The sequence below is a fragment of the Colletes gigas genome, unplaced genomic scaffold (genome assembly GCF_013123115.1).
Source record: "Colletes gigas isolate AHSC1104 unplaced genomic scaffold, ASM1312311v1 Colletes_gigas_Sc00010, whole genome shotgun sequence".
In the NCBI taxonomy this organism is placed as follows: domain Eukaryota; kingdom Metazoa; phylum Arthropoda; class Insecta; order Hymenoptera; family Colletidae; genus Colletes; species Colletes gigas.
In genome coordinates, this window is record NW_025106639.1 from 6,754,571 (window position 1) to 6,767,073 (window position 12,503).

Genomic DNA, 12,503 nt, shown 5'->3' on the forward strand with positions numbered 1-12,503 from the left:
ATTCGTAAATTTGTCGTTTTCACGCGAGTAAATGTTGAATATTGGTTATTATAACGATGCTGTTAGTGGTTTAATCTACTCTAAATCATTGATCACAATATCGAGCTTTTGAATAAACGTTGTTCATTGTTAGATTCGTTTTTCGATGACTACATAAGGTAATTGATTTTTAAATTTATTTATTCCAATTGTTTTTAACTTGTTCGATGAAAAAGGAACTTGGTGGTAAAGATAGAAGAAAATATTTGCCACCAACAATGCGCAGTCGCGACAGCGAGTACTTGGAATTGGCCGGAACTGGTAAAGAAGAACGGTCAAAGAACGGGGAATTTCTATCGCTTTGAAACCTTTCGTACTTAATAGTTGCTGCAAGAGTGCTTTTTTTTGTTGTGTAAATTAGGAAAAATGTTGCGCGCCAAAGCGCTGAGATCGACACACGATGCCTTAAACTAACAGAATGGTGGCCAAAAATTATAATGGTGGATGTTGTGCGTCGCAGGTACTCAATAGTTGCAAACGGTTGCAAGCCAGCGGCAGTTAAACCGATTCGTCCCGCCATCTTGAAATATAACCGTGCTCGATCGTTGCTAGACATTCTGTTCAAGGGAAAGAACTGTCAGTACACGTACACATACATACGTTCAATTTGTATTACGCGTATCTTTCCACTTTTAAACTTCAACCTAACGAAAACACGGGCTAGATTTTAAATAAAAAGTTTGTTGTTCTGACATTTACATCGTATCTATCTGATTTGTGATGAATTGACTTTTACAATATGCACGTAGGTTGCACGTACCAACATTTCTGTACATTAAATCCTTTTCAGTTCTTAACAAGTATCACGAAAGCAATACGAGTCATTTAGTGCAATTATGTTTCGATACTAAAATATCTCGACAAATTGGCTTTGATGGGAGTTATGATCCATGTTTTGTATAAATTAATGAAAAAGAAAGTTTTCGAACGAGTGAAGCGTCAATCTGAAAATAGAGAGCAAGAAAGGTCGTTCGATCGTCTCGAAAGCTACTGAACAGGTATATCATTGTTTACCGCGTTTTTGTATTCTCGTAAAATTGATCGTGTTCTTTCGTACACAAATACATATTTTACATACAAAAGTTCACCCTGTGTATTGGTTCAACGCAACGTAAACGATCGGTTAATCCATATAACGGTTTTTTATTTTTCATATTTTATTTTTTTGTTATGTTAAGTTATTTCATGCCTGGATTTTCTATTACGTTCTACCGCGTAATCGCATACACATAAAATGATACAATATAAAAATACTTATAGTTCTATCCATTATACCTTGTGTATTATCAAATAACAGTGAAAATGAATGTTAATTTGTGATACTGTGCTTGCCAAATAAATAGAAGTATAATTCAATACAAGGTTTCTTTCATTCTTGATTTTCTTCTTTCGTCATTTTGTGTATAGAGGATATTATGCAAGAAATGTGTTGTTCCTTTACTACCAACTATTAATATCTTACAATTGTTTTTTATGTAGAGTAAACACAGAACGAACGAATAATATCGCAAGAAACCATATAATTCAAATCTAATATGAAATGCAAATAATGTTGGTGACCTTAAAAATATGAGATTCTCAACATTGCAAGAACAAGAATACGGGGTAGATTTACCTCAGGATCAGGTACTCAGCGATACACATCGGACTGTGATGGCTACGACAGATAACATAGCATTAAAACATGAAGATTCGGTGGAAGAAGGTTCTGTGGTGTCCAATCTTCCTCTTCTATTTGCCAATGGATATCCAACATCGTTAGAAAAAATTACATTAGTATGGATAACATTTCTTATAATCCTTTAAAGAAAAGAAAGATTAAATATAATGTAAATATCATAATATTGTTTAACTTCAGGTACAGCTGGAACGCTTTGTATCTTTCATGGTTCAGTGTTCTCTAGGACACGACACCGGCGATGTTATCACTGAACCACGGTGGTGGCCAAAAGAAGTAAAATTTTCAAATCCCCTAACAAGACCTAACAGAGTCACCGAAGTACGTTGATAGTTTACATTGTAATACAGTTATGCAAATGCTCCATCGTCGACAGTAACACGATCAAAGTCTAACGCGTTTGTTGTATTTTAGAACTGGATGGCGAATTTGAAGAAATTGGTATTTAGATGCTACACGTACCACAGAAGCGAGTATTTGTTACGTTTTTGCTCTTACCTTGCACGATACCCGCACGAAGACTTAGAATATGTTAATAATTGGGACTCTACAACCAGTCTGTATCACAAAACTACTGGAAAACTATTAGTAACGTTTCGTAATGAAAATATGGTTAGCCGTTATAATTAACTTGTGCTTTGTTTTATGTAATTTTCGTTATAAATCTAAAATGAATTTTATTTTACTTCGTTTGTAGAATTATGACAAAAGAAACGAGAGTCCACGAAAAAAGTTACTTTCATGCAGTGGAGTCGCTTTTTGTAATTCGAGTAAGTTGAAACTACAACAGCATCCCATTGCAATGGTTGAACCACCGGTGGAAGACATTTACTTATGCGACAATTGCGATGCTGAATTTGTAGGCCTAGAGAAGATGAAGGTACTAAATACATTACAGCGAAAAGATTTAACGAAGCTAATAATATTATAAAATTTATATAGGAACACGAACGTACGTGTCGCGAACAGCCACACAGCGGAGGCAATTCACGATCTATAACTCCGGATGTGTTAGTTCCAGAGCCTGAATTAAGCCAATATCAATTCTTAGACTATTTTCGATTGTGTTCATCGAAAGCAGAATTAAAATTGGCCGAGCCACCTAAGGCCTTTACAATTAATAATAATATCAACGAGGAACGTACATCCCGCCGTGTTCGTGGTTCTATTAATTTTACAAGATGTCCAACTATTCCGTTTTCTTCACCTGCTGGTGTATTATTAGCTAAAAAGTCAAAGGTGATGACCGAAGAAACTCAGTTAGAAAGGCTAGAGAGGATAGAGAGACATCTTATGGCTCCCGTTTTGCAAAGTTCATGTAAACCCAAATGGTTGGAGACTGAATTCGGTCACGATAGATGGATCGTTACGTATAAACCGAGTCGAGAAAAACTAGTGGACGACTATGTGCACCAATACAAATTTGTAAACTCTGTTAAGAGAAAACCGAGTGAGTACTCTATCCTTAAACGTTTTGCTATCGTGGTAACGTTCCGAAGACAAATGGTGAGACAGAAACGTGTAAATTGGTAGCACCCTTACAAAAGTTGTTTCTTTCTTTTAGTGTTGAGCATACAGTCGCAATTATTATATGTTGCATGCCGTCCTGTTTACGTGCTATTAACGCACCTGACTCAAGGGCAAATTAACGATCTCAAGCAACATCCTCCGAAATGCCGACGTCTTGTTCGAAGAGTCACAGTTGATGATAAGGAATCGATGACGGAAGATCAAAAGAGAATAAAACCGAACGTTCCTTCTAAACGTAAAGCTCCGAGTGACGAAAGCGATTCGAACGTAATGGAGAAAAGCGAAGAGACTATTAGTAATGAGGCAAGTGTTCGAAACCCAATTGTTTTCGAAGTTACAAAGTCGTGTGACGAAAACGATACCACTGTCGCGATACCGATAAAAGAAACAACTTTGTGCCCTAAATCGATGAACAGGGTTACAGTGATCGATCTTTGTTCCTCGGATGAAGATGAGGGCCCAGTTACTCCTGCACCTTCAGATGAGAATAGGGATCCACTGAGTTGTATCGACGAAGACGTAACGAAATCTTTGTTACAGAAGCTTTCCACGACGACGTTTCGAATGCAACAAACGACGGAATGGATAGCGGATAATATTTTGAGCAACGGTAGTGAGAATTGTACAAGCGAGTACCGTAGTACAATGTTGAGTACGCATACAAATCTATCCCCGATCATTAGACCAGCACCATAAAGTCTCGATAAACTTGGTGCGTAATATTCATCGTACACGCGTTACATTTGTTACGATATTTATTGTTTCTATTTTACACGATTATTAAATATTAAAAGATTATAAATATACGTACTTTTATCATTTGCAGTGCATTGTAAAGTTTTTCACGAAAAAATTCGTTACTAACGTTTGTAAAATAACAAATCACTCAAATTGTATTTGTCATAAAATAAAAAAAAATAGCGAACAATTTTTTATACTTTATGTAATATTATAGATACAAAACATGAAAGAGAAAAGAATAATAAAATTAAATGGAGAACCGTTCGTAATTGTACAATCGAGAGGTAGTTCCCGCATCTCATTGTATCAACGTTATATGCTGATTTCATTTGAGGGGGAACACCATTTTTCGGGTTATAAAAAAATTATTCATATTCGGGATTTTTTTTTCTAACGATACCGAGATGATGTTTCCCCTTCGCTTAGGAATATATATGCATAAATTGGAACGAATCTAATAAATTATATATTTTTATTCTTGTTTTGGTTTCTTTGATTTAACAATCTTTTCCATCAAGAAAGAAAAGAATTTCTTTTTTGAATCCTTTTCAATTCGTTTTAAAACTAGCCTTTTCGTTGAAATATTATGAAGGGGGCCAAACGCTAGGGCGACTGCTGTACACGCTAAACAAATTACGTTGTATGGCATACTGAAATCGGGTGTGGGAAGACTGATGAGTAAAGATTCTGTTCTTAGCTGTACCAAATATCCGTCGCTCGAAGCGTTAAAACTGAAAATTCAATCACATTGTTAACAAAATATAATGAATATTTGTATGCATACCATGTTAATTAAAATATCAAACTTCAACCTTGACGTTATGGTACTTCCATCAAGTGGCAGGGCAGTGTAATTCCTTGCAACCGGAAGTAACGCAGTAATTATGGCTGAGCCCATGTAAAATCCATGATTAGCATCTGGTGGATATTCTTGCCATTTAAGAAATGAATAGTCCATTTCTATGGAGAACTTGGTTATCGAACGCGGCGGTAAACGCAAAACCATTTCCAAATAGTATGGACTTTTCCTTTCTTTGCCAGGTAGATAACGCTGTGCTACTATAATACATGATTGCAATGCATAAAAGTAACTAACATTTACTTGCACAAAGCGGAAGAAATAACAGATTGTCCATAATAATCTTTATATCAGGAAACAATTACTCACTTACATGGTACAATCTGCTTGTCCCCGCAAGTTATTGCGACGGAATGTAGATATACTGGTAAATACCATGGAATATTTTCTAATAAAACAATGTCAAACGGCTTCCAGTAATTATTATAAAGTTTCGTTACTAAGCTACCTCTTTCTTGCCCATATCCTAAATAAGAATATTTTATTAGTATTTCTATTTAGAGTTAACTGTTAACGGGCGAATTCTTAATCGTAATAACGCTTTTATCGATATGTTTCTTATAATTCACGATTATATACACACCGATAATGTATCTGTTTGCAAACAAAATTGAAGGATAATTTATGCTAGCTTTAAAGCCAGTACTATGTACAACTCCAATATTAAACATTCCTTTTGCAGAATGAGACCTGATGTCATAAATGGCTATTTCGTTCAGTTGCCCTCCGCGAAGACTCGTAATTTTAGCACTCGGAGGTGGCAGTAACGAATAAACTTCATTCGTATTGTTATTAGATACGTCAACGTATATATTGCTTAGGGTAGCAAGGGGGCATGCTCCCTTAATTCCCATTCCAAAGAATTTTCGAACTGACCAATCCTAGGTAATATATTGTATAAACGTTAAGAATGCTTCGGGCATTGTAAAACATTGCCAACAATTTACCTGTAATGAATCTACCATGGTGTCATATATCAATGAAACAGTCTGTTTTAATTCCAACGATGTGTTTGTACATATTGCGTTTGAACATATTACTCGAAAATGTATTCCAATAGAATGATAATTAGTGTTATGAATATATGCGGAATTTAATAATGTTGCTAAACCCTTCTGTTAAAAATATTGTAATGTTAATAGTTTGTACACGGAGCAGAAATAACGGTATACCTTATACAGTACCTTAGAGTTACATGGAAGTAATTTTTTGAACGGTGTTAAATTTTCTGTACAAACTATTTCTCTTGGTAACGATGAATAACGTAAATGACTAGAATTGGTGTTATTTTGTGCAACACCCGTGGGATGGAATGTAAATTCTGGAGACATACTGTTCGAAGGATTAACAAAATTCAAAGAAGCACAAAATAATCCGGCTAACGCATTAGTCAGACTTTTCCATTCATCGTCGACGCTGTAAAAACAGAAGATCCTTTTATTCCTGGACTAGTTCGCAATAAATAATATCTTTGGCGGATACGATGCATTCGTTTAAATAACATCTTACTTTGTAACATCTTTGTTAAACCATGTGGTTATTTCTGCACCAGGACCAGCATCGTGATAAGGGTATCCCCATTTTTCATAAGTCCACAGTCCTTTGGTTAAAGTAAGATGTAATTCGTTTACACCATGACGACTTATAATTTCACCGAGTCCTCTTGGGAATAAATGGGAATGTTGTACTGAAATATCAAGATGTATTCATAAAATGCTACACCATACGGTAAAAAGAAAATATTTTTTTTTTATGAATAAAATACGTTCTTACGTCTTTTAACTTACACATCTTCGCTTCCTTCGATGTCTCCCATACCGTAGTAAATTGAAAGTATGCGTAAACATGACTGCTTGGCAATGGCTTTAACATCAATTCTTCGTCAAAAAAATCATTGTACGGAGACACAAATTTTATAATAGCGATAAATATGAAAAGTAACAGCGGAGTTTTTGAATACATCATATTTCAAATAAAGCACGAATATCTTTAACCAATTCGGTGCGATTTTAATATCGTTTCACCCGTTAAACAAATGTTTACCATTTCGTGTTTGACATCGGAAAGAACGTTAGCAATCAAACTGAAGAATTTAGAAACAATTAAACGATTATTGTATTAATTCATCGCGCTTATCGGCAAACATTGACGAAAGGAATGTAAACACAAGATAAAGCAGGGTAAACCGAAATGAAATCTAGAGAATTTATAACAGATTTTCTGTTGGATGGCAATACATATAGGGTGTGTTCGGTTCACGTGCTTTAAAGGTTTTCAAGCGTCGTTTACGCAGTTCAATTCAGCTATAGGGTATAGGGCTGGGTCATAGGGTATGACACCATAACTCGTACTTAAATATCCCTTTTCCAATTTTACTGTTTGTTTTGAGAAGATTAAAATCTATTAATGTACAATGCTTACTCTATAAACAAGTACATTCTCATTACTCGCAAAAAGAAGTTCCTGTAAAATTAACATCGATCATTTTTTTAAGGTCTAATATTTGTACTCTGTTGTACTCATCATAAATTAATCATTGATCGACAACAAGTTGTTTCAAACAATAACCGAGTTTAATTTCAGGTGCCCTGGCGTTGTTCTGTATTTCATCACAGAGGTCGCCACACTGTCCAGATGGAAGAAAAAAGATTTTATGCGGAAAATCGATGTATCCGATTGTCAATGGATAACGCCTAATATGACAGCTTTGGACAGTGAATCGATAGCTGTGACAGCAGGTTGTCAACCTGCAAACTAATTCGTAAAAGTGAAGTGATGAGCCTGTGATTAAATATTCAGAAAAGGAAAAGAAAAGGGATTATAAATCGCATATCAAATATGGAATCGGAAGAGAGCGAAACATATCCGAAGCCGGGAACAACACGCAGCGAAAAAAATGCTGCCATCGACTACGACGAAGATAGAGTAAGGTTAGAGTTAATAGGTTGTTTTTAGGCAGCTTTGTTTACATTTGAAATGTTTATTTTGCATTTAATCGCAGCCGGCCATTCCGCGAGCATTAACTATTTCCTCAATTTCAGCTGCACGAGATGACAGCGTCTTACTCCGAAATATCGTTCGATTCGCTGTCGTCACCGCCGATTTCGGAGTTGAGATCACTTATCGAGTCCCCGGATCTCGACGGGACGAAGTTTCTGGAAGATAGCCTGGAAAAGATGAGTGCGGTCGGTGGCAGGCCCGATCAACTGAATTTAAAGAACAGAAGAAACAGTCTGGTAGAGGATGAAGATTTAGATCCACCGAGTTATCACAAAGCAATGGGGTATTTGCAGCTAGAAGGAACTGTGATGCAAGATGGCGACATGGTGCTATTCGTAGCAGAGGATTTAGAGAACAAAATTAAACTCTCCAGTCCTGTCACAAAAAAAGGGGAAACTCCATCTTTCCCCGGTTCTCGTAGTTCCACTCCTTGTTTGTACAGACAGGCTTTAACTCCTCAACTGCCTCCGCTTGATCATAACGTATTAAACGAGTTGGAAATGGAAGCTAGAAAGGTGGCCACCTCGGTCGATGCATTGACTGAAAATTTAGCTGCTATTTTGCACAGTGTAAATTCATTTCTAGTTCTTACGTCAGTTCAATCGTTTAGTCAAATAGTTTACATTTGAAAGATTTTACGGTAAAATATTTTTAGGCGTCCGCGCTGACCGTTGGATGTTTGGAAACATATAGAGACGCGGTATGTAAAACGTGTGACGCGGTGGATCATAATATCAAATCTATGTATCAATTAATGGCTAAATGCGAAGAATTATCTAAATCTATGGGACCTATCTATAAGCTGGCCGAACAAATGTGAGCATTGCAATTTTCTTATAGGTCTTGGCACTTTGACCACCCGCAGTAATAGTTTGCTTTTCATCTTTTAGTAAAGAAATGAAGAGGATGCTAGACCTGTTCGAGAACGCTATGAATTTGTAAATTATATTTAGGAAAGCTGGAACTTTTCTCTATCGCGCATTCGTGCGATAAAAAATTTTGTTTTCTTTTGTTTACGAACGATGTTTAAGATTATGCAATGTGTAAACGATTGGTAAGGAGTTGTGACTGTCGTTGGAATGTAACTTTGAACAATTAAAAGTCAGTAGTATTAAAAAAAGCGGTTTCTATCTAATCTCTGTAATTTTCGATGTATCGATCTGGTACGATACATTCGCAGGAAGCGTATCGAACTAAAATAGTACGCGTATTAAACGTCTGCAGCGCTGCGAACGTTCGTGTACTTCAAAAACAGTTGAGTCGAAGTTATGTTCCCTTTGTTTTTTTTGCATCCCAGACATTATCGAATATTACAGTATGACAGTGTTCAATGCCAATCTGTGTAACGTTGTTTTGTGATAATACACCTTAACCTTAAACTCTGGAACAGGATCCAAATCATGAATTGAAACGTTGAGTCGATGTACAAATGGAACAACGAAGAGGTATTATTTAATTGCATTTTGTTTGTACTTTTGATAAACTTGATGCTATTGATATAAACGTAATCGTTGTTCGGTACGAACTAGTTAATATATCACGGTGTGTAGATAATAGATATGTATATTCGTGTTTCGATATTGATTGATAGATATCGATACATAACATGAAGGTCTCGCATTTAGTCGTAAACAAATGACCATAAATATTACGAAGGGATTCGGAAGGGGTTAAAAAATCGTGTAGATTGATTTGTGCTGCCCCCTCATAGTAGCATGGGTCATACATGTCCCAGGTTGGGCCGCTAGTGTCGCTACCAATTGGTTGGCCAGTGAAGGGTTAAATGCTTTCGTTAGTGTACAGAAATATAATTCGCGTACGAAGAACGAACGTGTAAAATAAGTCTTGGTTAATGTATATAAAATTAGTTTATTTAAGTACGGATATATAAAAACGTTTTGGTTGTACGGGCCGTGTAAAAAGTCGCGTATTCAAGTATTAAAAGAAAATATGATCGCCTCGAGGTAAAGGCGGGGAACAAAGCGGCGTGCGCGCCGGACAAACCCCGCGACGCGAGTGAAAACAAGATTTCGCGTTAATACGTTTCCGGCAGCGGTTGAACAAATAAGTCGAGCCAGACATGAAGGAGCAAAGTCCAGGGAGTCGCTTCATTCTGCTCTCTTTATTTGTACGTAGACGCCTATACGCATCTTTCATAAGCCGAATCCACAATGAGCGGCTCTTCGCTTTCACCGGGGACACAAAGTTCCGTGGAAAACACGCGCATTATGTTTTCATCAGCACTGAAACGGGCACAATGTCAGGGAGTAATTTGCGCGTATTTGCGCGGTTCGGTGGCCCATTGTAAACCAGAGCTGTAAATAACGTTATCAAAAAGCGACAGGCGTCGCGACGCGCGCCTCATTTAGCGCATTCGGTCGGCGTAATTATTAAAGACAGGATGATTTTAATCCGGCACCGGGAAAAAGGGGTGGCGATAGCGAACAAACACCTCGTTAATTTATTCTCCTGTCCCCGACGCCCATTGAGGACGCGGAAGGTGGGCGCGCGCGTGCAAATGTGCCAGCGTTAACCCTTCGTGCCGCGGCACCGCCAACGCGTTCGCTCTTTTGCACGTTTTGAATTCCCGTCGATGGAGACCGATTCGCTTCTACCTCGCGAGACCCGTTCGCGCACGCCCCCCACCTGCCCCCTTCCCCGTACCGTCGAAACAGGACACGTTTGAATTACGAATACGATGCAGTCGCAGACTGCGTTGTCCACTGGATCGTCGCGGTTAACCTATACGGACCTATCGGACCGTCCCTCTTTCCTCCTCCCTTTATTTATTACGTTTTATTTATTTATCTAACGACTTTATTCACCGTAACGAGGGAGAAAAAGAGAAGTAGAAATTCAAGTGCACGAGTAGAGTAAAGCCAAGGTGAAAGGACGAAGGTTTACAGGCGAATTGCTGTTTCGCAACCTAACCTTAATTTAGTTCTTTCTTCGCTAATTTTCTCGCGCCTCGACGCGATAGACGTAATTAATCTCGCCGTATAGAAGCACGCGACGAGTGTTAATTTGGATGGTATTGACAAGGATTGTCCGGTGCTGTATGCAAAGAAATATATATCAAATAAAAATCTAAATAAACTTCGCAAAATGCATTCGGTTCTTTTCAAAGGACGAAGAAAGGAAAATGTAGCCGCGCGAACACCGTTAATTCATTTTAAGCCGAATAGCTGTTTGATCGAACGAACGTATCGAATAAATCGCTTTATGGTGTTTCCATTCGTCATCTATTATTCGTATAAAAGTTTTCACGTTTCGTACGAGTACGTATGCGTACCGATACCATAAGCTATTGTTCGTATTCTCATTCATTCTGACTGCTAAATAAATTGTTGGAACATTTAAAAAAAATACAGAATCGCGAATGCTCTGTTTCTGAATGCGCTATAGTTTGCGGCAGTGGTTTCCAAACTTTTTTGGCGAGGCGGTTTCTCGAAACAAAAAGAAACATTTTTGCGTCTGAAATAAGTGGTTGGTATACAATGATACGAGAAATATATATTCGAACAGTTAATTTTGATGATCGATGTATTAGGGGTACGCATAAGTTTCTGTCGTTCGGATACAGTTGATTTCGTATGTTATTGCAGACTACGTTGCAATGTATTTTTTTATCAAACATTTTCTCTCGTTGCTGCGAGACACCCTGCCCAGGGTTCGAACCCCCCACTGGTCTGCAATCGCACACGAAAAAGACATTGCTCGTGGAACAACCTGATAAAAACTTCCGAGGGTGTATGTAGCGTATGTATGTATGTATGTTTTCCATTTTTCGTGATAACTACTGTATGGGTATGTACAAACATAGTAGGTACTATCTCCCTTGGTTTTTTCTCGTAGATACAAGCGAGAGATAATGGTTAAACAACTCGAAGAGATACCAGGTGTTCGTTTCGTGGGGTCCACGATCATACAAATGGTGGCGTCGACTCCCGTGTTCGCCACCAGAGGGGGTCGCGTTCTCACAAGCGCTCGACCGACCCCTTGGTTGTTATACAGGGTGTTTGGCCACTCTAAAATTTTAATGGGGGATCCCGGAGGGCAAAATAAGACGAAAATCAAGAATACCAATTTGTCGATAGAGGCTTCCTTAAAAAGTTATTAATAATTAAATTCAAAAATTTCAAATCGTTCTGGAAAACTTATTTTCGGTCGTGGGGGTCGATTTCAATCATTTTTTAAACGATGAACTAAAAAGTCAAAGCAGTTGTGTGTTCGAACGTTCAAAAGAATTTTACCCAGGTTTTCGAATGTTAGCTTTTTGAAGAGCAGAGCCTGTATCGCGGTGTTTCGAGATATTCGATTGGGCATCGACAGCGTCAGCAAAGACCCGAGAACGATTCGATTATATCGTAGGAGAAGTACACCGGAAACGTTTGTGCGAGAAACCGGGTCAAGTATCAAAACACGATGACTAAATAAAAGATGGAACCGACCCGTTTGTTGGGTCGTTCGCGTCCTATGCAAATGCTTATTTAACCATCTGACTCTCTTTGCGAGTTGTAATGTAATTGGACGGATCGTGTCCGCGAATCTAGTTGTTTTTTTTCACTTTTATATAGCTCTCGTTGGCTCTCTGAACCGCTACTAATTTTCCCGTTCTATCAGCTTTGATATTATTTACTATAACGTTCTGGTTAT

The 12,503-nt window shown here is 37.8% G+C and overlaps 3 protein-coding genes across 10 annotated transcripts; 2 read left to right on the top strand and 1 right to left on the bottom strand.

The window, feature by feature from the left end:
- The first annotated feature begins 303 nt into the window (after nt 1-303).
- On the top strand, nt 304-4,167 carry LOC122397679. Of its 7 annotated transcripts, none has more exons than XM_043396999.1 (8): nt 304-1,037; nt 1,519-1,815; nt 1,898-2,038; nt 2,132-2,329; nt 2,415-2,597; nt 2,660-3,167; nt 3,282-3,550; nt 3,788-4,167. In XM_043396999.1, exons 2-8 carry the CDS (start codon nt 1,609-1,611, stop codon nt 3,941-3,943), a joined length of 1,662 nt encoding a protein of 553 aa, XP_043252934.1. In that variant the 5' UTR covers nt 304-1,037; nt 1,519-1,608; the 3' UTR covers nt 3,944-4,167. The 7 variants fall into 7 exon arrangements, with proteins under 7 accessions (XP_043252934.1, XP_043252930.1, XP_043252931.1 ...); XM_043396995.1 differs by having other exon boundaries at nt 304-717; nt 830-1,037; nt 3,282-4,167; XM_043396996.1 differs by having other exon boundaries at nt 304-615; nt 830-1,037; nt 3,282-4,167.
- Nucleotides 4,168-4,460: 293 nt separating this feature from the next.
- On the bottom strand, nt 4,461-7,011 carry LOC122397765 (GPI transamidase component PIG-T). Its single transcript, XM_043397156.1, has 8 exons — nt 6,635-7,011; nt 6,357-6,534; nt 6,032-6,263; nt 5,795-5,962; nt 5,431-5,728; nt 5,161-5,313; nt 4,801-5,047; nt 4,461-4,719 (listed from the first exon to the last, which is right to left on the bottom strand). Exons 1-8 carry the CDS (start codon nt 6,810-6,812, stop codon nt 4,461-4,463), a joined length of 1,713 nt encoding a protein of 570 aa, XP_043253091.1. The 5' UTR covers nt 6,813-7,011.
- Nucleotides 7,012-7,537: 526 nt separating this feature from the next.
- LOC122397818 (BLOC-1-related complex subunit 6) lies at nt 7,538-8,902 on the top strand. Of its 2 annotated transcripts, none has more exons than XM_043397247.1 (4): nt 7,538-7,777; nt 7,889-8,416; nt 8,503-8,663; nt 8,738-8,902. In XM_043397247.1, exons 2-4 carry the CDS (start codon nt 7,898-7,900, stop codon nt 8,787-8,789), a joined length of 732 nt encoding a protein of 243 aa, XP_043253182.1. In that variant the 5' UTR covers nt 7,538-7,777; nt 7,889-7,897; the 3' UTR covers nt 8,790-8,902. The 2 variants fall into 2 exon arrangements, with proteins under 2 accessions (XP_043253182.1, XP_043253181.1); XM_043397246.1 differs by having other exon boundaries at nt 7,538-7,772.
- The last annotated feature ends 3,601 nt before the right edge of the window (nt 8,903-12,503 follow it).

What these genes read in the sequence shown, in the direction of transcription:
- LOC122397818 (XM_043397246.1), top strand. Translation starts at nt 7,686, where the DNA reads ATGGAATCGGAAGAGAGCGAAACATATCCGAAGCCGGGAACAACACGC. An exon ending in TCGACTACGACGAAGATAGA is followed by an intron (nt 7,773 to 7,888) that starts GTAAGGTTAGAG and finishes CCTCAATTTCAG; the next exon opens with CTGCACGAGATGACAGCGTC. An exon ending in TATAAGCTGGCCGAACAAAT is followed by an intron (nt 8,664 to 8,737) that starts GTGAGCATTGCA and finishes TTCATCTTTTAG; the next exon opens with TAAAGAAATGAAGAGGATGC.
- LOC122397679 (XM_043396994.1), top strand. Translation starts at nt 1,609, where the DNA reads ATGAGATTCTCAACATTGCAAGAACAAGAATACGGGGTAGATTTACCT. An exon ending in CGTTAGAAAAAATTACATTA is followed by an intron (nt 1,816 to 1,897) that starts GTATGGATAACA and finishes GTTTAACTTCAG; the next exon opens with GTACAGCTGGAACGCTTTGT. An exon ending in CGTTTCGTAATGAAAATATG is followed by an intron (nt 2,330 to 2,414) that starts GTTAGCCGTTAT and finishes CTTCGTTTGTAG; the next exon opens with AATTATGACAAAAGAAACGA.
- LOC122397765 (XM_043397156.1), bottom strand. Translation starts at nt 6,812, where the DNA reads ATGATGTATTCAAAAACTCCGCTGTTACTTTTCATATTTATCGCTATT. An exon ending in TACTTCCATGTAACTCTAAG is followed by an intron (nt 5,963 to 6,031) that starts GTACTGTATAAG and finishes TATTTTTAACAG; the next exon opens with AAGGGTTTAGCAACATTATT. An exon ending in GGAAGTACCATAACGTCAAG is followed by an intron (nt 4,720 to 4,800) that starts GTTGAAGTTTGA and finishes TTGAATTTTCAG; the next exon opens with TTTTAACGCTTCGAGCGACG.